The 24,654-nt window shown below is 37.9% G+C and overlaps 3 protein-coding genes across 3 annotated transcripts in view; all 3 read left to right on the plus strand.

Moving 5' to 3' along the window:
- med29 (mediator complex subunit 29) overlaps positions 1-319 on the plus strand; it is a 4,136-nt gene extending 3,817 nt beyond the window's left edge. The window contains exon 4 of the mRNA XM_063190656.1: positions 1-319. This exon is cut by the window's left edge and continues 35 nt beyond it. Coding sequence (XP_063046726.1) covers positions 1-193 — 193 coding nt within the window. The 3' untranslated portion in view covers positions 194-319.
- Positions 320-1,755: 1,436 nt separating this feature from the next.
- On the plus strand, positions 1,756-14,517 carry LOC134439542 (acid ceramidase-like). The gene is made up of 13 exons (XM_063189441.1): positions 1,756-2,093; positions 2,233-2,279; positions 2,376-2,466; positions 2,633-2,719; positions 2,860-3,013; positions 3,099-3,144; positions 3,414-3,558; positions 3,658-3,712; positions 3,989-4,070; positions 4,635-4,766; positions 11,353-11,476; positions 12,095-12,151; positions 12,279-14,517. Exons 1-13 carry the CDS (start codon positions 2,025-2,027, stop codon positions 12,366-12,368), a joined length of 1,179 nt encoding a protein of 392 aa, XP_063045511.1. The 5' UTR covers positions 1,756-2,024; the 3' UTR covers positions 12,369-14,517.
- Positions 14,518-15,714: 1,197 nt separating this feature from the next.
- fgl1 (fibrinogen-like 1) lies at positions 15,715-23,772 on the plus strand. The gene is made up of 8 exons (XM_063189598.1): positions 15,715-15,988; positions 18,904-19,075; positions 20,395-20,554; positions 21,812-21,909; positions 22,078-22,166; positions 22,349-22,536; positions 23,012-23,331; positions 23,688-23,772. Exons 1-7 carry the CDS (start codon positions 15,923-15,925, stop codon positions 23,169-23,171), a joined length of 933 nt encoding a protein of 310 aa, XP_063045668.1. The 5' UTR covers positions 15,715-15,922; the 3' UTR covers positions 23,172-23,331; positions 23,688-23,772.
- The last annotated feature ends 882 nt before the right edge of the window (positions 23,773-24,654 follow it).

Raw genomic sequence — 24,654 nt, forward strand, 5'->3', positions numbered from 1 at the left:
CAGTGCCAAGCACTCGCCTAACCTCGTACCCACGGCCACCAAGCCAGACACGGTGCCAAACGAGGCCCTCTCCTACTCCCAGTACCTCAGCATGATCAAGTCACAGATCTCCTGTGCCAAGGACATCCACAATGCACTGCTGGAGTGCTCCAAGAAAATCTTATCCAAGAACCAGCAACAAGGAATCATGTGATCATCATATATGGACATGTACAGTCTTTTTTTGTTCTACTTTTTGTTTATCAGATTTTTTTCCCCTTTCACAGTTGTTTATTTAGATTTTCACTTTTTTAAATAAATAAAGCACCTGCTCTGAGAACTTGTTTGTGATTTAGCATTTAGTATGATTTATTATGACTTCAGTTGGAAGGCAAGGGCTGTTGGTTTTGTCTGCTTTATAATGTTTAGTTATTAGCCTTTTTTGCTAATAAAAATGGCTAATTTCTTGCTTCGCAGAAGTTCGCACCAAAAACTGAAGTTGTCTGATGTTGGTCAAACACCATTTTAGGGCGAGCCTTAGCCAAAGGTAAATTTGATCCATTTTACTTGTAGAGCTACTTTAAGTAGTGCTTGAGGCAGGACTGCCACCTGGGGTGGGGTTAGAGCAGGGGTGAGGAACCTATGTCTTGTGGGTTGTTTACATTATAACTTTAATGTTATGCAGCTTGACATGAAATATGACGTTGATGTTTTGTAAGAGAATATGAGAAATTACATTTTCAATACAATTCAGTTATATTTCAGGGGACCTAGAGAAGGTGGGGTCTGATTTAAAGGTGACTGCCTTCATGGCCTAAAGTGCAGGGGGAAATCCTGGTTTGTGTTCGTAGTACGGCCCATGGAGGACTTTTACGGCCCTTGGAGGAATTTGAAGTGGCCGCTTGAATGAAAAGCGTTCCCCACCCCTGGTTTAGACAAGATTGCAGGCCTATTGCCTTCCTAAATCTGTCTTATGGTCCCTGTTTTGAGAAATTATGATTATAATTTGATGATTGAGGCGCTAGTAGTAGTATATCGTTTTGGCACGCTGTGCCAGTCTTAATTTAGCTTTCAAAAAGGTCGACACAGTCATTTGAAAATAGGCCAACCAAAATACTCACCAACAGCTTTAATTCAAGAATAGGCTACTGACTGGGATAAGTTTTGTCTATTCTCTTTTGTCTCTTCCATGTATTATTATTATTATTATTATTGTTATTGTTATTATTATTATTATTATATTAGGCCTATTATTACTATTATCATGACTATTATCAGGGTGCGATTTGTTGGAAAACCAGAAGGGGGGATATGTTTCAGATGGTAAGCAATATCAATGGAATTACATTGAACTGTGATTAAGTCATGTACAAAAAGTGGCGATATCAAGACCAGAAGGGGGGACGACCCCCCCCCCACACACACACACACACACACACACACACACACACAAATCGTACCCTGACTATTATTATTATTAGGCCTAGGCCTTGGTTTTTAATTCATTTTAGCCACAGCTGATTTGAAACCCCACCACACATTTTCTCAAAATATTACATTTTCAGCATGAAAAAGAACACTATTCTACAGTAATTTGCTGGACAGCACACAGTGGACATGAAACCTAGAACTAATTGTACACATAGGCCTGAGAAATGTTTTCTTCTCGTTCTTGGAAGTTGCACCCAGCCCAAATTGGCATCATGTGATGACACGAGAGAGCAGAGAGCAAGGTCTCTTCCTTGTTTATGAAAATAGACGGTCTCACATGTGCCAACGTCTCCCCCGTGGGGTTCAGTGGAAGTGGACTCCTCGGTTTATTGTAAATTTTGTATTATAGAGTTCGCCATTGCGTCATTTAACAGTCTTTGATTGTTGCAAGCATTGTGTTTTGTTTCATTTTTATTTTGTTGTTGTAGTTCGTAAAGATAAATATCGAGGTTTGGTGCAAGTCCTCCTACGAGTGTAATGGTACATTCCAGCGTCGTTTTAATGGGGAAGAGGAGTTGAATCGTTAGCGCCACATAAACTTGACCTAAAGAGGAATGAATTCAACCTGTCTTTTCTACGCCTTTTGGACTCTGGCAGTTTTGTTAACAACATGTCAGCATGGGGTAGGTGACCGTAATTTTTTACGGAATCGTTCACATTTCAGTGTTATAAATCATAATGAACATTTTGTTCCAAAGCGTGCAGTCGCTGTTTTTTGTTTTCCGCTGCCCAAGCCCATTTTGTTTGTTTCATTCCTTTTAGAACGCCGAAGAATGCAAAAGCGGCATGTATCCTCCTCAAGGATCGACGTAAGTGTTCGGAATTCGCTAGTTGAACGCGTGTAATTTTGAATGAAGTTTTGAAGTAGCTGTGCAGCTGTCTCACGCTGGTAAACTTTTGTCCAGGTTTAAAGGGGTGGTTCCGTGGTACACAGTCAATCTCGATGAGAACCCCGTTAATAGATGGGATGCCGTGGTGAAAGAGAGGAAAAATGAAGTAGGTTGTGATTTGATACATTGTTGCAATGTCTACTGCTGTAGGCCTATCAGAGTTGGCAACTGTGGCTACTTTGTTTATTTGCAATTTGACTGGCGGCATCACCAAATGATGAATTCTCTCTAAAAGGTTATTAAATTTAGTCAATATGTTCTCCCTTTTCCAGCTGGCAGCTATGGTACAGGCCATAAAGGATCTAGCAAACAATTTGTTTCCCAGTGGGAAACTTATGCTCCTGGTGGATGATGTCTTGGTAAGCCTTCACATCCCATCAAACATTTGCCTGCATCTCAATTAACCAATCAACACTATTCTGAATTAAGATTGCTCACTTTCACTGGCCTGTATAGATTGAAGATGAGATTCTTTCTCTTTTTTTACCCTTTCTTCCAGCCACTGATGTTGGATACGCTACCCTACCCATTCAACCAAGAGATCCTTGGCATATCCTTAGCTTCGGGAGTTCCTGTTGGAGAAATCCTCCTCTTCAACATCTTCTATGAGGTCTTTACCGTGTGCACATCTGTGGTTGCAGAGGACGCAAATGGTAGGAATTGTCAAATGTACCTTCTCCATTTTATTTTTTGTAAATATTTGCATGATGGGTAGGCACTGATTTTTGTCTGTTACAGGTACTTTGTATCATGCACGAAATCTGGACTTTGGTCTTCTTATGGGGTAAGTGGTGATTTCCAGAGTTGATATCATACTGGAAGTGCTGGTTCAGGGGAGGACTGTGCTCATTGGGCTAGTGCCCTGTGCTGTACCGTTACAACCGGGACCCGGGTTTGACTCCAGCCCGAGGTGCTTTCCGAATCCTTCCCCATCTCTCTCCCCACTCGTGTCCTTTCTCTCTCACTGCCTGTCTGATAAATACAATTGTAAAAGGCCAAAAGTGGTTAAAAAGGGAAATGCTGGTTCTTAACTACTTCTGTGTGTGTGTGTAGATGGAATCACAAAAACCATTCCTGGACACTTACTGACGAGCTGAAGCCTCTCGCCGTGAACTTGGACTTCAAGCGCAACAACGTCACTGTGTTCAAATCCACCAACTTTGCAGGCTATGTTGGCATGTTGACCGGGGTCAAACCTGTAAGTACATAGTAAGATAAGGGCGAGCTTTTTTTTTTCAAGGTCAATGACTTTTTTTCTGCTAACGAAATGTCAACAAGGTGTTGTTTTCGTCTGCAGAACATGTTCACCCTGACCATGAATGAACGCTTTAACATCGACGGGGGATATATAGGTCAGTGCTCTTAATGTCTTTAAGTGTATAAAGTTTAGTGTCCTAAAATATCTTTCCTCACATGAAAAAAATAGGTTGTACATGTGGAAGTTGAACTTGCCAGTATCTCACCCTGTTCAATGTAAAAATTATAAATGCATTGCTTTTCCCTAAAAACATGCACCACAAAAGAGTCTGTGTGTGTATGTGTGTGTGTGTGTGTGTTCAGTTATTTCTAGAATATTTTAATAACCTCTTCTTTCCGCTCCTCTGGCACCATCTGTTTTTCTTCCACAGGAATCCTGGAGTGGATCATGGGCAAGCGAGATGGGATGTGGATGGGTTTCCTCACACGCACTGTTCTAGAGAATGCCACCAGGTAAATACTACTGACTACATCCCGTGGCACACACTTTGCACACCTCTCTAACAACAGATGTCCAATGGAAATGCTACAAGACTCCTTTACCATGTTGTATTACATTACACTTAACTGATGCTTTTTATCCAAAGCGGCTTAGTTATTGTTTAAGTACAGCGTATTGGGAGCAGTGTGGGGTTAGGAGGCTTGCCTCAGCCATGGGGTGAGATGGGGAATGGAAGGATGGGATTCAAACCTGCAGCCCTCTGATCTGAGTCCATCCCCTAAGGCCACGGCTGCCCCTGTTACTATGTGTAATAATTGTAATACACACACACAGGGGCTAGATTACACCGGAAGCATTGGTGCCGGAAAGGGGGATGCAGTTGTGCATTGGCATCCCCACTTTTTGGGCTCCCTAAATCAGTCTTTCTAAAACTTGTTTTAATGCAGACAAATGAGTTAACAAAGAGACTTAAGACAAAAAAATGCTCCACCACTTTAAAACTCGTTCTGGCACCCTTGACTGGAAGAGCAGACCCAGTGAAACTGCAAAAGCTGACTCTTGCTTCCTGTTTGCAGTTATGAGGATGCGAAAAGCCGCCTAAGCCTCACCAAGCTCCTGGCTCCCGCCTACTTCATCCTTGGGGGAAACCAGACTGGGCAGGGCTGTGTCATCACCAGAACAAGACTCATCGCACTCGACGTCTATGAGTGAGTGAAGCGCGAGTGTGAATGTGTTGTGTATTGGACTGGTCTGACCTGGGGCCTATAATAAGAAGCTGGTTCAGGAGTAAACCATGCTAAGTTAAGAGGTAAATCATCTAATAGAAGAGCCAGGAGTACTCATTTTCTGAAGAAATACTATAGCACCACTTGCAAACGAGAGATAAAGCACTTGTAGCCTCGGCCCTAAGTGCTGTTCAAAGTCCCCGACGGGAATGCATTGCCAATTCATATTGAATTTGATTCATCTGATGTGTTTTTGTGTCTGTCTGCCCAAAGGATGTTTATTTCCTCGAGTCTAAATGCAAGGCGATGGGGAAGGTCTTTTGTTTTCCCCCAAAAGAGGCGGGTTCGTGTTTAAAGAGTCAAATGGCCGGTTATGCGAATAGTGGAGTTGGTGCACGGTAGAATGCTGTCCGAGACTCGAATTCACAGCCTCACAACAATGCCAGTTTGGGGAACTTGAGTAGCAGGAGCAGCTTAATTTATCTAAAAGGAAATCAAGGTTTAAAATGTCAAGTTTAAATATAAATAACCCACTACTGTATTACCAAATGAGCGAAAGTGGGTTACTAGCCAAGTTGGTTAGTGTGCCAGTTTGAGGCGTCAGCAGCAGGGAGCTGTATGTAAGCCTACTAACATTCCAACCTTGTGCTCTGCTGCTAACAGGAATGTGTCAAAGCCTATATAATGAATGAAAAGTTCAGATTTGCTTGCAGATCACGTCGTGAGTATAGTTGCAGTAAATCCAGTGGCAGGGAATCCGACAGAGCGGGGACAAATGGATTAGTTGTCTCAGACTGAGGCAGAGGAGGGGCCCAGAATGGGGTCCTCATTGTGTGTTCTATGTACTAAGTGGAGAACAGGCTTTTAGATCAGTGGTTTTCAAAGTGGGGGCCCGGGGACTCCTGGGTGGCTGTAAAGGGTGCTAGGGGGGTGCGCGGCAGGGAGGTTGGCAGGAAAAGTACAGCATGACAAAATATTAATGGAATAAACGGAATAAACATAAAACAAAGTAAACAAAAAATAAGATCAGCAATATTCCCAATACTTAAAGGATAACTCCAGCCAATTTCAACATGCAGTGGTAGGGCTCACACTACCCTGGACTTGTCAGTACCTGAGATTTTTTTTTTCTTCAGCCTTTTCTGAGATCCTGGTCATTGCAATGGGGCCAGGTGTTTGTTTACATTTCAATATCAGCAGACATCTAGCAAACAGCGATACCTTTTTGGAAAATATTTGGAGTAGGTCTATGTTAAGAGTTTTAAATGTAAACAAAATCTGCCCCCATTAGAATAGCTCAGATCTTGGAAACGGCTGAGCCGAAAAATGCAGCTTTACCGGGTACTAACAAGTCAAGGGCAGCGAGAGCAATACAACAGCATATTGAAATTGGCAGGAGTGCTCCTTTTAAGAACAGCATGATTACCCAAGTAAAAAAAAAGTGTACTTAATATATACTTAATAAGTACGTTTTATTGTATTTAAAGTGTACTTCAAAAGTGTGTATTTAAAGAATGTTATTTTGGGACAACTTATAGTATACTTAAATGTACTTGAAATATAATTAAGTAGAGCTTAAACACATTTTAAGTTGACTTTTTTGTACTAAAATTAAACTTTGTATAAGTGTACTTAATATACTAAAAATATATTTAACTTTAAGTACATTATAAGTATACTAACCAAGTCACTTTAAAATGTGTAATGTTTACTTTAGCATGCGGATAAGTGCATTTTAAGTACATTAGAAATCTATTTTAACGTCATGAGAAAGTACTTTATAGTATACTGCAGAAGTACATACTTAAGTTGTGTTATTTTGGGACAACTTATAGTATACTTAAATACACTTGAAATATAATTAAGTAGAGCTTAATCACATTTTAAGTTTACTTTTTTGTACTAAAATCAAACTTTGTACAAGTGTACTTAATATACTAAAATCATACTTAATTTTAAGTACATTATAAGTATACTAACCAAATCACTTTAAAATGTGTTTAATGTGAACTTTAGCATGTGGATAAGTGCATTTTAAGTACATTAGAAATCTATTTTAACGTCATGAGAAAGTACTTTATAGTATACTGCAGAAGTACATACTTAAGTTGTGTTATTTTGGGACAACTTATAGTACACTTAAATACACTTGAAATATAATTAAGTAGAGCTTAATCACATTTTAAGTTGACTTTGTTTTACTAAAATCAAACTTTGTACAAGTGTACTTAATATACTAAAAATATATTTAACTTTAAGTACATTATAAGTATACTAACCAAGTCACTTTAAAATGTGTTTAATGTGAACTTTAGCATGCGGATAAGCACATTTTAAGTACATTAGAAATCTATTTCAATGTCATGAGAAAGTACTTTATAGTATACTGCAGAAGTACATACTTAAGTTGTGTTATTATGGGACAACTTATAGTAATACTTAAATACACTTGAAATATAATTAAGTAGAGCTTAATCACATTTTAAGTTGACTTTTTTGTACTAAAATCAAACTTTGTACAAGTGTATTTAATATACTAAAATCATACTTTACTTTAAGTACATTTCAAATATATTCACAAAAATCGCTTTAAGTACATTTTAAGTGTATTGACTCTAAATGTATTTTAAGTATACTACAAGTAGATTTTACTTTAAGCACATTTCAAATATATTTATTTTAAGTACACTTTAAATATATTTCAAAAGTATATGAAAAAAAAACATTAATGTAATCTCTAATTGCTCATTTCCATTGTACATTGTCTTGTTCACAACCATCAGCCATTCACATGAACCTTCCTTTCACCTTCACTTCAGACAACAACCACTGCCTCAACCAGGATTCGAACCCACAATTCACTGAACCACAGACCTGCACTCTAACCACTAGACCACAACTACCTGTTCTTTGACAGGCACAATTACGTTTTTGAAGTAATAGTCTTGAGTAGTACACTTTAAGTATACTTTTATATACTTAATTATAATACTTAGAAATCATTGGTGGTGTTATGCTTTTAACGAATTAAAGACACTTTTACATGTTTAATTTGTGCACCAAAAAGTACACTTAAAGTGCACTTAATACACTAATAACACAACTTAAGTACAGACTTCAGTATTGTGCTTAAAAGTTTAATAGGTAAGGGGTTAGATGGGTTTTTAAGATGTGTTTGTGGTGTTGAATATGGTGTTTTTACCATGAAAATACATTAACAAAATGGAAGGTGGAAGGTTATTTAATGTTACAAAGCATAATGAATAAATAAGCCTAGGTTAAAATACACTAAAATGATGGTTTAAAAAAGTACCCAGGTGAAACAAAATGTACTTAATATACTTAATAAGTATGTATTTTTGTATTTAAAATATACTTCAAAAGTGTGTATTTAAAAGAATGTTATTTTGGGGACAACTTATAGTATACTTAAATACACTTGAAATATAATTAAGTAGAGCTTTAACACATTTTAAGTTGACTTTTTGGTACTAAAAATCAAACTTTGTACAAGTGTACTTAATATACTAAATCATACTTAACTTTAAGTACGTTTCAAATATTCTTTCTAATACCAAACTTTAGCACATTACTTTTAAAATACAAATACACTTAAAATACACTTAAAATATACTACACTAACAGTATGTTTTCAAATACAACACTTAAGCACATTACTTTAAAAATACAAATACACTTAAAATACACTTGAAGTGGTTCAAGACAACAAGAAAAATAACATAAAATCTTAATAAGTGAGTACATTTCATTAAAGACAATTAATATTAGTGTCAAAAAGGCAATATAGTAAGTATGCAAAAAAATATGCATATTTGTAAAGGTCGTAAAATAAAGTTTAGGTATATATAACTGATAATGTATATTTTCTAACACTATGTTTGAGTACATTTTTTTAAGAACAAAGTTTAATACATTAAACTAGCAGTACATTTTCTAATACCATACATTACTATAATGGTGTACTGTGTATGATTTTTTTGTAGTTTATTTCCAAAATTCATGCTGGAAAAAGGGGAGTCATTCATCATCATCATAAATTGAGGTTCTTGTCCATGTTCCAGATATAGACATTTTTTGCTAGGAAAATGACTGTACTTTGGCCAGTAATTAGTTTATTTATTTTGTAAATATAGTTACAATACATTTAAATACACAACACTAATAGTGTATTTTCTAAAAACAACCTTTAGCACATTACTTTAAAAATACAAATGTACTTAAAATACATTTAAATACAATACACTAATAGTGTATTTTATAACACTACACTTTAACACATTACTTTTAAATATAAATGTACTTAAAATAGACTTAAAATAGAATATACTAATAGTATATTTAACAATACCACACTTAAGCACATTACTTTAAAAATACAAATGTATTTACAATACATTTAAATACAATACACTAATAGTGTATTTTTTAATAAAACACTTTAGCACATTACTTTTAAAATACAAATGTACTTAAAATAGACTATAAATAGAATATACTAATAGTATATTTAACAATACCACACTTTAGCACATTACTTTAAAAATACAAATGTATTTACAATACATTTAAATACAATACACTAATAGTGTATTTTATAATACTACACTTTAACACATTACTTTTAAAATACAAATGTACTTAAAATAGACTTAAAATTGAATATACTAAAAGTATATTTAACAGTACCACACTTAAGCACATTACTTTAAAAATACAAATGTACTTACAATACATTTAAATACAATACACTAATAGTGTATTTTATAATACTACATTTAAGTACATAACTTTTAAAATACAAAGATACTTAAAATACACTTAAAATATAATACACTAATAGTATACTTTATAATGCTACACTTAAGCACATTACTTTTAAAATACAAATGTACTTAAAATACATTTAAATAGAATATACTAATAGTATATTTAACAATACCACACTTTAGCACATTACTTTAAAAATACAAATGCATTTACAATACATTTAAATACAATACACTAATAGTGTATTTTATAATACTACACGTTAACACATTACTTTTAAAATACAAATGTACTTTAAATAGACTTAAAATTGAATATACTACTAGTATAATTAACAATACCACACTTAAGCCCATTACTTTTAAAATACAAATGTACTTAAAATATATTTAAATACAATACAATAATATTGTATTTCATAACACTACACTTAAGTACATGACTTTTAAAATACAATTGTACTAACAATACATTTAAATACAATACACTAATAGTGTATTTTATAATACTACACTTAAGTACATAACTTTTAAAATACAAAGATACTTAAAATACACTTAAAATATAATACACTAACAATATACTGTATAATGCTACACTTTAGCACATTACTTTTAAAATACAAATGTACTTAAATTAGACTTAAAATACAATATACTAATAGTATATTTGACAATACTACACTTTAGCACATTACTTTTAAAATACAATTGTACTAACAATACATTTAAATACAATACACTAATAGTGTATTTTATAATACTACACTTAAGTACATAACTTTTAAAATACAAAGATACTTAAAATACACTTAAAATATAATACACTAACAGTATACTGTATAATGCTACACTTTAGCACATTACTTTTAAAATACAAATGTACTTAAATTAGACTTAAAATACAATATACTAATAGTATATTTGACAATACTACACTTTAGCACATTACTTTTAAAATACAAATGTACTTACAATACATTTAAATACAATACATTAATAGTGTACTTTATAATACTACACTTAAGTACATAACTTTTAAAATGCAAAGATACTTAAAATACACTTAAAGTATAATACACTAATAGTATACTTTATAATATATAATAATATATAAAATACAAATATACTTGAAATACATTTAAAATATAATACACTAATAGTATATTTGACAATACTACACTTAGCACATTACTTTTAAAATACAAATATACTTAAAATACATTTAAAGTACAATACACTAACAGTATATTTTATAAAACTATATTTAAGTACATAACTTTAATAATACAAATTATTTTAAAATATATTTAAAATACACTTAACTATAAGTATATTTTTAAATACCATACTTAAGTACTGTACTTGATAAGTAGAGTGTACTTAAAATATACTTTCAGAAAATTAAATATATTTAAAGTACACTTAAGTACACATTTTTTTGACCTGGGTATTTGTATCTGTGATAATTGTATTTGAGGACATTTTATTATTAAAAAATGTTACTTGTGCATGTTCATGTGCACACGCTCTGGTTAATCCAGTGGTGTAGTCTACTTTTTTTGTAGTGGGTATACTGTATATTTGAGCATTTTTGTAAGTGGGTATACTGTATATATTTGTTATTCTAAATAATGGATCAATCAATTTGAAGTGGGTATACTGAAATTTTGAAGTGGGCATACTCCGTATACCTGCCTTCTACGTAGACAACACCACTGGATTAATCTAGGAATGCATGTGGTTCACCAGTCTGGCCATCGTCTGCTCTTGTGCTGTAGGATTAAGCTGAAGCTGGGCAGGTGGTACGTGCTGGAGACCAACTACGACCACTGGGACAAGCCTTTCATCCTAGATGACCGCAGGACTCCCGCCATGAGGTGCATGAACAAGACCACACAGGCTGTGAGTACACCATCTCTCATCAATAATAATAATAATAATAATATACAGTACCACGAGTAGTCCATCTCTTATCATAGGCTGTGAGTACACCATCGCTTATTTGTATTATTATTATTTTGCAGTACACTTGATTGACACGTTTTATGCAAAGTGACTTGCAGTCATTTAGATGCAGGGTATTGGTTATAGTCCCTGGAGCAATGTGGGGTTAGGTGCCTTGCTCAAGGGCACTTCGGCCATGGGTGAAGGTGCTGGTAAGGATGGGATTTGAACCAGCGACCCTCTGATTTAAAGGCCAGCCCTCTAACCATTGAGCCATGGCTGCCTATGCCTATTATTTATTATTATTGTTGTTGTGATACAGTAGCATGAGTAGTCCATCTCTATCATAGGTAGTTGGGAATTGATGTGAGATGCAGTGGAATGCTTATGCAGCTGCTTTCAAAATGTATTGTAGACGTGTCTGTGTGTGTGTGTTTGAGTGATGAATACTCTGTATAGATGTGCATTATGATACTGGACATTCTTAAAATCTGTACTCTACCCCTATATGACAAAATATCTTACTTCTGATGACTGGCAAAACCAGTGATATTTTGTGTTTTTGTTTCCCTCCAGAATATTTCCCCTAAAACATTATATGATGTCCTGTCAACCAGACCAGTCCTGAACAAGGTACAGTAAGGTTTTAAAGTTTCCATTTTTTTTATTTACATGGGTTCTTGTTTGGTTGTAACTAAATATTTGTTTGTTTGTTTGTTTTTTCCCCGTATGCCCCTTCCGGTACAATTTATCTCTGAAGCTGACGACCTACACCACTCTGATGGAGGTGTCCACTGGCAGCCTGGAGTCCTATCTCAGAGACTGCCCCGATCCCTGTAGCCCATGGTGATGAGGAGGGAGTACAGCTCAGGGGTGCATTTCCCTGAAACCATAGTTGCTAACTACGTTAGCTACTTTCTTGTTTTGCAATGCAATTATCCGTTGACCACCACTCACCAAGTTGCTAACTTGCTTACAACCATGCTTTCGAGAAATGCACTCCAGAGTTGCCTGGGGCGTATAGATCTAGACGGCACGTCTGGCCTACCCAGCGAAGCTGCTTGCTTTCCCCCTCCGTTTCCTCCACCCATGAAGGGGAAAACGGTTAGCTTCGCTGGACTGGCCAAATGTGATGAGGAAGTACAGCCCAGTTACAGTTGTCTGGGGCCTATATTGCCCTACAAAGGCAAAGGGCAGTAACTACATATTTTATCAAAATTGAGATTAGACTGAAAATGTGAAGTATGAAAAGTCTTCATAATGCCTTTTTGGTCCAGATGCGTCCCGTTTTAGAGATCTTGCTATGTCAACTTTGCAGTAACTTCAATATCCAACCTAATACCAATACTTAAAGGCATTTTCTCAGTTTAAATGATTCACATAGTTACTGCACTTTGCCTTTTATAGGGCAGTATAGATCCAGTTAGCACATCTGGCCTGCTCAGCAGAGCTGCTTGTTTTCCCCCTCCGTTTCTGTGCCAACGGACAGTGATTGGCACTCTAAGACCAGCGGGTGGAGGAAAACGGTTAGCTTCACTGGGCTGGCCAGATGTACCGACTGAATCTATTCTAAGAAGATGATCAGCTTGTGTGTGTGTGTGTGGGGGGGGGGGGATTTCCAAGAAGCTGGTTAGGTGATAAACTTGGCTTAGTTCACCTACAGGTAGTGGTAAACCTCCTAATGGGTGGCCCACCGTGCCATTAATAAGGCCTCTTTAGGCTCTTCTATTAGATGATTTACCACTTACCGTAACCTGTTGTACTACTTAGTCAGGTTCGTGGAATACCCTTTGGTTCCATTTGGAGCGGCCTGGGGCATATTTTTAAAAAAAGATGGTTTAGTGATTGACTTAGGGGGCGGGGGTATTCCAAGAATGGGGTTCAGTGGCAACTAAGCACTGCCCCCTCTGAGCTGTATCCTTCTCAACGCCCCCCTAGAGTTCTCCAACGCCCCATGGGGGCTGTACCGCCCCCGTTGAGAAACACTAAGTTAAGAGGTAAATCATCTAAATGATTTACCTCTCAACTTAACCTGGTACCTGGCCCCATCTTATGTTAACATGGCGGTATTGGTAAATCGGCTAATAAAAGAGCCAGAAGTCCTCACTTTCTTAACCAAATGACACGTGCAGGTGATCTATTAGTAGGTTTGCCACTTGCTGTAAGTTAACTTCGCCATGGGTATCTCTTAGCCATGTTCTTGGAATACTCCCAGCTTAGTTTACCCAGATGAGTCGTAAACCACATGATAGAACCACAGGTTTCTTGTATTAACTAAGCTTTACCAACTTGCTCAGATAAGAGTCTAAACCTGTGCTTTGGAATATGCCCCTGCTTTAAAATGGTCTGGCTAGTGGGATAACTTGAAGAAATGCATTATGGATTTGAAATGGTCATGTTTTTGCTATCTGGTCTGAATGTCGGCGTGCCACATTGGAGATGTTGACATTTGATCCAAAACGACGTCATTTCAAAATTACTATGGGTCCAAAGTGCATTGGATACTGCCGGAGAGCTTCCAATCCAGGCCCGTTTAAATCACACAAGGCTGGATGTAGCTGGATCCCTGGTCATCTCAATAGATTTTGAAGTGTCAAACCATCTTGGGCCTATATTTAGAAGCCGGTTCAGGATTAAATCAATTTAAGAGGTAAATCATCTAATAGAAGAGCCTGGAGTCCCCATGAGGAAGACTCCAGGCTCTTTTATTAGATACATTACCGGTACCTCTTAACTTAACCCGTTTTATTCCTGAACCAGCTTCTTAGTATAGGCCCCTGCCCATCTCAATAGATTTTGAAGTGACATTGAGTCCAATGTTTTGGAAATAACCTTTACTTGTGTCATATGTTTCTGTTCTACCTCTGCAAGTCACCTGGTTACAGTGCTAAACCTTTCAGCTAATGCTTTCCCCTCAACACGTGTCTTTGCCAAACATGTATGTAAATAAACTTTGATACGTCTACTGTCTTGGAAATAAAACAAATATTTATATGTGACCCTTTTTGTCTGTCTTGTGTTCCTGTGCTCTTTTGATTCATGGAAAGAACAGTGGTTCGCTGACAGTTGTTTACATATTCTCGAGATGTTGCCTGGGAAGAGGCATAACCAAATCCATCCATCCACCCACCTCCAGACAACATCTCCTCTCTGAAGTTAGCCAGTGTTGCAAAGTGTTAAAAGTATGGGACTCCTGACTAATGCAGTGGGTCTTTCCCCCCACTGTCCGTCCTTTGCCAACTGTGATGTATGTAAAGAATGTGCTTCTTACAAAATGGAACAGCTGCTGCTGAATCACCTACTCTCTAAAGCAGTCATAAACACTCCACAACCTACAACAAATTATGAAAAGGTTGAGGCTTATAACGAGTCACAATGTATACTTTTCTCATTACCAAGCACCATAATGTGCATGGCATCACCTTATGAAAATCAAACCTAGTAGGCTATAGATTTTTTTTCTTTTTCAGGAACATTTGCCCACCATCAATTACTACTTATAATGGTTTGAGGTGCAAATTAATAACATGTCCAAATTCAATTTCTAATCATATTTACTTTGTTATTAGATACAGAGACCGTTCCAAATTTCTAACCTTTTTGTTTGCCATGACAAACAGAACATATGGGTATCGTATATTGTCCCTTTTCAGCCCGTATTGATACCCTTCACTGTCCCAGAAGGAAACTTGGCTTCCACATGTTGGCACAAACTCAACATGCATATTACAGAAACAAAAAAGACATCACTGGACAACATGAGAGAAGACTGGGGACGCTAAGGAAATATTTAACGATGGAGTATCTCTTGAGCCTTTGACTAGGTTTTTAAATATATATATATATATAACAATAATGTAATCAGATGTTGAAGTGAAAGGAGACATTTCAAAAACACTCAGGTTATGCACCTTACAACCGGAGACATCCTGTTCTCATTTGCTTCGAGTGCATTTTTTCCGTTCCTCTTTCATAGGCCTATCTGTGGCTAATCAGGTATTCTAACTCACACCACAGTGAAGAATCTCTCACCTACTGCACGTGTTAACGAACACATGAAAACAGAAATGTTAAATGATGAACCACAAATCTCACATTACTCCGTCATATTTTTCATATATTGTAGACCTTTCCTCAGAAGGACATATTTTTGTTATTAAGGAATTTCATGTGACGGGAAACATGAGAATTTGTTTAGTTGTCGGTGAGTCACTGAGTTGTCAGAACTTTTATCTTGCCTGGGTCCAAGGATTCTATTGGATGTGAAGAAAAGTAGAATCTGTTTTTTTTTTCTTTCACAGGGTGAAGTCAAGAGATCAGAGAGGTGTATATATGATGCAAGACCCTGCGCTCCCATAAACCACTGACCAGAGGACCACTTCTGCATCTGTGGTTCTCGTGAACATGGGGAAGATCAGAGCAGTGTATGCTCTCCTTTGGATTGCACTGACACTGAAGTTATCCCATTCTGTAAGTATGGCAATCTCAATGATGAATACACTGTACATCTTTCTTCTACTTCCTGGCACCAGATAAACTGTTTGGTCTTAAAGAATTCTTAACATTTTGAATATGCATGTGTATGGTATGTCAATGATCAAGAAATAACATCTACAGTATATCAGCAAGCTGAAAAGCAGAATTTAAAACAAAAGTTTTTTTTTTTACTGAATAGAACGTCATGGAAAGGATTCCAACAGCTCCCTATGTGTATAGGGACAGAATGAAAACATCCTAGTGTTCTTGGGAATCTATTATTTTGTATTTTGGCTGGCACTATAATTAGACTCACAATCTTGTCTGGTCCTGTTGTGTGTGCATGTGTGTGAGCCTGTGGCTGCAAGACACAGAGAAGTTTAAGGAGGAGACCGAAAGGCATTATAGACCCATTGTCTTGATTACTGTCCTCTCTGTGTGCGTGCGTTAGTGCGTGTGTGCTTGCGACGTGCGTGCACGCGTGCATGCATGCATGTGTGCGACACGGTATAGGTCTCAGAAAAGTTAAAGGAGAAGACAGAAGCGCTATAGACCCACGGTCTTGATTGATACTGTCCTCTGCGTGCGCGTGTGGGTGCGTGTGTATGCATGTGTGCGACATTAGGGGTGTAACGATATCGAACCGAACCGACGTACCGTACCGAAAAGACCTGTACCGAATCGAACAGTGCTGTATCGAGTACCGAAAGGTTGAGTAAAAGGCTACTCTGTTCATGTTTTTACATTATGCTGCTACTACATGCAGAGGCTCGTGCAGAACCCTGAGAGAGAATGCAAGAAAAAACAGGTGTAGAGGCTTGGTCTTTGTGAAACCTTGAGGAGAAAGTGCTATTTCTTACACTGATGAAATCTCCGACCCAAAGTAGCAGGTTGAATGTATTTCCTTTTTTTCGTTTGTATTTTGACAATATTTTGGTGAAATTAACAACGAGCTGAGAGAGAAAACGGTTTTCTATTTTGTTCCCATACACTGTACCGAAAATGTACCGAACCGTGACCCTAAAACCGAGGTACGTACCGAACCGTAATTTTTGTGTACCGTTACACCCCTATGCGACACACTATAGGCACCAGATAAGTATAAGGAGAAGAATGCAATACGGTATACTCTATAGGTTCTGTGTGTGTGTGTGGGTGCATGCTTGTGTGTGTCCGTGTGCGCTTGTGTGCTTGCGACATGGTATAGGATAGGATGAGCCTTTATTGTCTCTTCTAGAGAGAAATTTGTTTTGGGCACAGAGAGCCGGAGTGTTTATACAAAAAAACACATATCAACACATTAGACAAACAAAAAAACAATTAACATGCAGGACTGGACCAAAAAACATGTAAACATGTAGCCTATCTATCTATCTATCTATCTATCTATCTATCTATCTATCTATCTATCTATCTATCTATCTATCTATCTATCTATCTATCATCCAAACATTGCACATATACACTATTATTTCATACCATTACTCTTTCAATAATACAGTCCCAGGAAAAAGTTTGTACACCCTTTGAAATTTCTTACCTTTCTGTCAAAATTGGTCATAAAACATGGTCTGATCTTCCCGGAAATCACAAGAAGGAACAACCAGAGTTTTTTTTTTCATTTCATTTACAAGTTTTCATATTTTCATTGGCCATAAGATGTAAACAGTCACAGGACAGCAAGGCATAAGTCAGAGCTTTGACTGGGCTATTCCAGAATGTGTATGTCATTGTTATGAAGCAATTCTAAAGTCAATTGCCTCTAAAATATGTGTTGTTGTCCCATTTCAGCACCCATCCTCCTGTGTGCTTCAACTGTGTGACAGACTACCTCGCTTTTTTCTGTAAAATATCTCAATAAACTTCTGAGTTCATTGTTCCACTGATAATAGCAAACTGACAAGGGCCTGAGGCACCAAGGCAACCGCATATAATGATGCTCCCGCCACAATACTCAAAAGTGGAGATGATGTTTTGATGAAGGTGTGGTTCTCCAGTTTTCCTCCAAACATGACATTGTGTGTTCCCCTGAACAATTCAACTTTGGTTTCAACGTTGGTCTCCAGAATATTTAGCAGTAATTATGAAGCATATAAATGCTTTTTCGCAAACCTCAAAGGTGCAGCAATATTTTTTTGGACAGAAACCCCATTAATTTTAGATTGGCAGAATGAACCCCATTTTTAGCTATTCTTGGTTACATCTCCACTTCTGAGTATGGTGGCGGGAGCATCATTATATGCGGCTACCTTGCTGCCTCAGGCCCTTGACCGTTTGCTATTATCAGTGGAACAATGAACTCAAGTTTATTGTGATATTTTACAGAAAAAGTAAGTGAGTAAGTCTGTGAGTAAGTCTGTTACACAGTTGAAGCACACAAGAGGATGGGTGCTGAAATGTGACAACAACCCATACTTAGCAAATTGACTTTAGAATGGCTTCATAACAATGAAATACACATTCTGGAACAGCCCAGTCAAAGCCCTGACAAAAAACATTTGAGATTATATGGCATGACGTCAAGAAAGCTATGCACTCCAGACATCCCAGAAACCTTGCTGATGAGAGGCAGTTCTCTAAAGAAGAGGGAGACAAGACACATCCAGATTGTTTTGTTAATCTGATCTGCAACTACAGGACAAGACTGGTCGAGGATATTGCAACTAACTGAGGGTAAAACCTATTTAATGCAAGGGTGTACTTACTTATGCTTTGCTCTCCCATGAATGTTATAGCCTTATGGTCAATAAACTATGATAACATGTAAATGTTTGGGTGGAATTAGTTAAAGCAGACTCTAATTGTTCCTTCTTGAGATTTCCGGGAAGATCAGACCATGTTTTACGATCAATTTTGACAAAAATGTAAGATATTTCAAAGGGTGTACAAACTTTTTCCTGGGACTGTAGGTCCCAGATGAGTGTAAAGAGGAGACGGAGAGGCTTGGCCTGCAGCTGAAGGCTCTGGAGGATCGCTTCCAGAAGCAGCAGCTTCAGATCCAGCAGCTGCGTGCCGCCAGGGAGCAGGTACCCGCGGTCACCGGGGACCTCATCCAACTGCCTGGGCCAAATGAATATGCCGGTAAGTGGTGCTAATGGAAATAACAATAATATATGAAAAATTATGTCACAAAATGGCGTCATAGATATGGTAAAGTGGCTTCAGTTGCTGACAACATTACACCAAGCGGTAAGTCCTCAACAACAGGATATATCATTGCCAAATTTGCATTTGAATTGAAACCTACTATTGTGCCGTAACTAACAACTATAAGGTGTTAAGAGTTTGATGAATTTTCACCCAGAAGGGTGGAAAGCTCCATGCATTTACGAACACACCCAGACAGCTCCACCCATTTCCGAAATGACAGTCAAGTTCCCTAGCTACAGATCCAGCAGCTGTCCATTTCTCATACGTCCTGTCAATAAAATCGAAAAAGACCCCAAAACAAAAATCTTTTTTATAGGTACAAGTTTGTAAGTTTGCTGTTACTGTTATAAGTTTGCTGTTACCAGAATGGCAATGGCATTACTAAAGGCCCTGTGTTATGTCATAGTATTATAGTACTATAGTAGTTATAGTTGACTTTTCAATGACTATTACAGCATTCCGCTGGAGGGTACGGTGTGCATTAAAGGGACTGCAAGTTCAGAAAACACTGCACACTGCTTACTGTTCTTTTTTCTTACTTCATTTCTTGGAGCGAGAATTACATTTAGAATAAAATAAAATTGGACAGTGTGCCATGTTTTCTGAGCTTTTCATTTTGATCAAGTTTTCCTGTCTCACACCTGCATCTGTGTTACTGAGGGCTTGTGCACAAGGACTCTTTTGAACTCACACCTTACTTAAGTTAGTTGTAAATGCTCACCATGTAAGGTGCATACAGTGGTCCAATACTTGCACGTGTGAAAAAAAACAGTTGTCACACTGAATTGCAATGCAATATTTCATATCCAATGTTTCAGATTTCACCTTCATCGGGGTCATTTGAATTTCTGTGTGTGCATAAGACACTTTCCAATGTTGAAGCACATATGTAAGCAGAGACAGAAAACTGAAACAAATTACATTTTTGAAGTGCTGGCTGCAAAGTGTGCAGTCAGGAGAGTGTTAAATCCAGGGTTGCTGAGGACATAAGATAGGAGAGGTGGTGAAGTGAGTTTTACCAACAGTTTTTGAGGTTCACTGGTCAGTAGTAGGCCTACATTTCCATGGCAGAGGTGTTCAATTGTTTCTTCTGCCACCTTTCACAGCCCCTATGAAAGTTATATCGCAATCTAAAAGTTTGTGTTTTTTGGCTCAAGCTGTGTAGATAAATATGAGCACAAGATTATGCTTCAACATGTAATACAAAAAACATGCAGATTATAAGTATGCAACTTTTCTCTGTTTATCAGACTGTGCACAGATCTTTAACAATGGCAGCAAGGCAAGTGGGTTTTACATGATCAAGCCCGCGAGGAGTCCATCTCAGATCAAAGTGTACTGTGACATGACTGAGGGAGGGGGCTGGACTGTCCTGCAAAGGCGCACTGACGGCAATGAATCTTTTGAGAGGTGAGAGCATTGATTTGATTTGATCCTTTATTATGACAGGACCATGAAAAGCGGTAAAGTACTGTAAATGAGGTTGAGCGTGAGCAGGGGCTTAAGTTGCTGTACGTGCTTATACACAGGGCTGCTGACAGCTTTGACCGGGCCAGGGACAAAATCATCTGAAAGGGCCGCACCCTTAAAGGGACACTGCAGGAAATGGTCAAAAAAGCTACTGCAGCTATGCTGCTCATTGAAACTGGGCTGCCTATTGCCAAATTTGATCTTTACATGAATGTTTACTAAGTAATAAACAAATATTTTCTAGTATGGTCCAAGTACAGTCATTTTTGCAGCTAAAAATGGCTATTTTTGGAAATTCAAAATGGCGGACCATGGAGAAGTATTCATGAAAAAGGTAACATTAGTGAATGGGCAACATGAATTCTGGAAATAAACAACTAAAAATCTCACACAGTGTCCCTTTAATATTAGCGGTATATAAAATGTAATGAGGTCAAAGGTGATGAAGGCTGATTTTAAAACAAATTGGGCCCCCAAGAAAGAAAATACATTACATACATGTAAAACACATTTCCATTAGAAGCTACATTTCTAGTGGTGTACCTAAGGCACCTGCAAAAAATGCCTGCTAAATGCCTTAGCCTTAGCTAAATGTCTTTTTGGGAAAAGGTGCCCTCAGCCTATGAAAACCTAACTATCTCAGCTTCTGAAGCACATAAAACATGAAATAAGTTACATTTAAAATATCCTGAACTTGCATTAGAAGTGTAACATACCCATATTTTAATGAAAAAAAAGCCTCATGGGCCTGAATACTGCGTCCATACAGATTCAGGCGCCTGGGTCAATTTTGCAGCATCCACGGGTTAAGGTTAGTCAGGCCTAGATGACTCTAAAGTGGCTGTGGTGCCTCAAGTTGTATGTGCTTAGCCTGGTTCTCACCAGACGGTGTGTGTGTGTGTGTGTGTAGCTCCGACACCCCGAGGCGCCGGAGCTACACACACACGGCGTCTGTTGAAAACCAGGCTAGTATGTGCTAGAGGCGATTCTAGGGTCACCTGGGGCCCCAAACAAAAAACAAAAAAACATTTGAACCAAAATCGCCACTTGTTTAAAGTGTGAGTTGATGTTCACTCACAATAGTGGCTTGGGGTCCCCAAGCGGCTGCATGCCTAGCCTGGTGACAAGATGTGCCCCTGTATGTGCTCCCTTTTGCCAAGCTCTACCTCTGTATTTGATGTTCTGCTCCTTTCACAGGGGATGGGAGGAGTACAAGGAGGGTTTTGGAAACATGGAGTCAGCTACTGGGGAGTTCTGGATAGGAAATGACAATCTACACTATTTGACATCACAAGGTAAAGCCATTTCTTGAAACACACACACGCGCACCTGCGCGCGCACTCACACTCACACACACACACACACACGCACACTAGCAAGCACAACGTGAGGGATATGTTCTATGAAAATGAGATGTATGATTTTTATATATATATTTTTTTATTTGTATTTGAACACTGTAGGTGATTATGACCTAAGGATCAACTTGGAGGATTTTGAAGGGAGCCACCGCTTTGCTGTCTATAAAAACTTCAAAGTATTAAGTGAAGAGGTATGTCCTTGTGAAGGCTACTTGTAGGGCCTACAGTAATGCATTTCTGAAGACCAAACTGTCTAGTAAATTGTGTATTCCATTATGTTGAAAGTACGCCAACAATATTCCAGTCACAATGTTCTCCTCAGAGTGAGTAGTATTGTGTTGACATGACTGTTCTTTTGATCATTCTGAAAAAGGACAAATATCAGTTGCGCTTCGGGGAGTACAGAGGCAATGCTGGCAATGCGCTGGCAGGAACCGACCATCCCGAGGAGAAGTGGTGGGCTAGCCATCAAGGCATGCGGTTCAGCACCTTTGACCAAGATAACGACCGCTACGAACGCAACTGTGCCAAGGAAGACAAAGCTGGTTGGTGGTTTAACAGGTAGTGTATATTTTAATATAGGCTATTTATACATTCTTAAAGCAATTTTCATGGGTATTTTGTAATGTGCTTTAAATGAATGCTGTTTCTATTATGATTATAATTATTATTATTATTAAAATTATTATTATTATTATTATTATTATTATTATTATTACTATTATTACGTGACACCTAGGCCTAACTGTGTGCAGGGCTGAAAACAAGCATTAAACAAAATTAAGCATATTTCAATTCCTAGGCCTATTTTGTAATGTGCTTTGAATTAATGTTGTTTCTTTTATTATTATTATTATTATTATTATTATTATTATTATTATTATTATTATTATTATCTCTATTACTTGACACGTGACTGGGTTGCAGCCAGGGCTGAAATCAAGCATTAGAGAAGAAACAAAAAAGTTTAATGTCCTCAGAATTAAGTGCGAAATTCTGTATGAACCAAACTGTTGGTGTGTGTTTTTTCCACTAGATGTCACTCTGCGAACCTGAATGGGAAGTACTACCCGGGTCCCTACAGCGATGTGACCGACAACGGGGTAGTGTGGTACAGCTGGCATGGATGGTGGTATTCCCTGAAGTCTGTTGTTATGAAGATCAGACCTGCACACTTCGAGATCAATGAAATCTAGAGACATATATTTCCACCACAGTCATATGATGCTGGCAATGCCATCTCTGACACAAAAGCAATAATTTGCCTATACCCTAATATTATCAACAAAATAAACCGCTTACCTTGAATAAAGTTATTAAGTTGCAAAGAATGTTGGGTTCTTTGTTGTGGTCTAGGTCAGTGTTTCTCAATCTTTTTTTAGGCGAGGCACCCTTTCAATTCATGAAAAATTTCAAGGCACCCCAAACCAACAAGCCGTAACATGACATCACATCCAATACCACAAAAGCTTAGAAAAGTAACACATTTGGAGACGTCACACAACCTACATTCAAAGTTGCAGCTGACTGGGGCGACCTATTTACTTTATTGTGTGTAAATGGCAGATGAAAGATTCCACTGACTAGCATTAACTAAATTTATGCATCATATTACATAATTTATTTATCAGCCATGATTCTGTGGCACCCCTGAGGGGGGACCGCGGCACCCCAGGGTGCCCCGGCACCCCTGTTGAGAAACACTGCTCTAGGCTACGTTATTTTAGACGACTCCTGTGAATGAATGAATATGTGACTAGGCTTTTGTAAACCAGGACCTGTGACTTTTTTCCCGATAGCCTATGCCAGACTTTCTTAATTCGAGAAAAAAAAAACCATATGCCTATATTGTCTAAAAGTTAATATATTGTATCAAAGTATGGTAGAAAGCCACAATAGAGAGGGAAGGAAGCATCAGCCTATTCAATAGGCCTACAACGCGGCAACTTCGTTCACGTGCGTCGTTACAGAACTTTGCAGGTGTGGAGGGGAGTTGCCTAATTAGAATAAAAGGATGCACTTCGCGGGTCGCGCGAAGTAAAGAAACGCTGAACGAGTGACGGTATGACCAGAGTGAGTTGTTGAACTCTCCTCCTGGTGTTTTCTTCCATAACATAGCAAACATTTGATGGAGACAATTGTTGCATCCTTCGCGCACAGGACAGTGCATCTCATATAGCCTAGGCTGGCTAGACTTGGATAACCTTAGAAGCCAACGCTACAAAAACTCAGGTAACTTACTCAGTTGATCGATGTTCCCTTTTCTCTGATTGTCGAACGTGGTGAGCTGATAAAGCTATTGGAGACGATAAAGCCAAAATCAATTGACTATTTCACGCGCAGGCTATTATTGATCCCTAGGCCAACTAGATTTCAAAGCCTTTCAGACACCGTGGCGCAGCCATTGTTTACAGACCCATCATGATAACAGAACCAACCAATCAAATCACAAATCAATTAATCAAATAATCAATCAATCAACGCAGATTGAGCTTCACTTTGCATTGCTAGAAATTCTGTTCCAGATGAGATAACAGCTTCTGGTCCTACTGAATGTGTAAGATGTTTGCCCTAAGAATTAGTCTCCAGATAATGACTTTTTACATGGAACTTAGGCCTTCTCGTTGAGTGTAAAACAGTATGAAGCCTGTGAATGGTGTTTGGCTGCCCTGACTTCGT

This window comes from Engraulis encrasicolus, chromosome 23 (assembly GCF_034702125.1).
Source record: "Engraulis encrasicolus isolate BLACKSEA-1 chromosome 23, IST_EnEncr_1.0, whole genome shotgun sequence".
Lineage (NCBI taxonomy): Eukaryota > Metazoa > Chordata > Actinopteri > Clupeiformes > Engraulidae > Engraulis > Engraulis encrasicolus.

Excerpts from the sequence above, each read along its gene's own strand:
- LOC134439542 (XM_063189441.1), top strand. The coding sequence starts at position 2,025 with ATGAATTCAACCTGTCTTTTCTACGCCTTTTGGACTCTGGCAGTTTTG. Across the intron at positions 2,280-2,375 it reads TATCCTCCTCAAGGATCGAC|GTTTAAAGGGGTGGTTCCGT; the intron begins GTAAGTGTTCGG and ends ACTTTTGTCCAG. Across the intron at positions 2,467-2,632 it reads TGAAAGAGAGGAAAAATGAA|CTGGCAGCTATGGTACAGGC; the intron begins GTAGGTTGTGAT and ends TCCCTTTTCCAG.
- fgl1 (XM_063189598.1), top strand. The coding sequence starts at position 15,923 with ATGGGGAAGATCAGAGCAGTGTATGCTCTCCTTTGGATTGCACTGACA. Across the intron at positions 20,555-21,811 it reads GGCAATGAATCTTTTGAGAG|GGGATGGGAGGAGTACAAGG; the intron begins GTGAGAGCATTG and ends CTCCTTTCACAG. Across the intron at positions 22,537-23,011 it reads GCTGGTTGGTGGTTTAACAG|ATGTCACTCTGCGAACCTGA; the intron begins GTAGTGTATATT and ends TTTTTCCACTAG.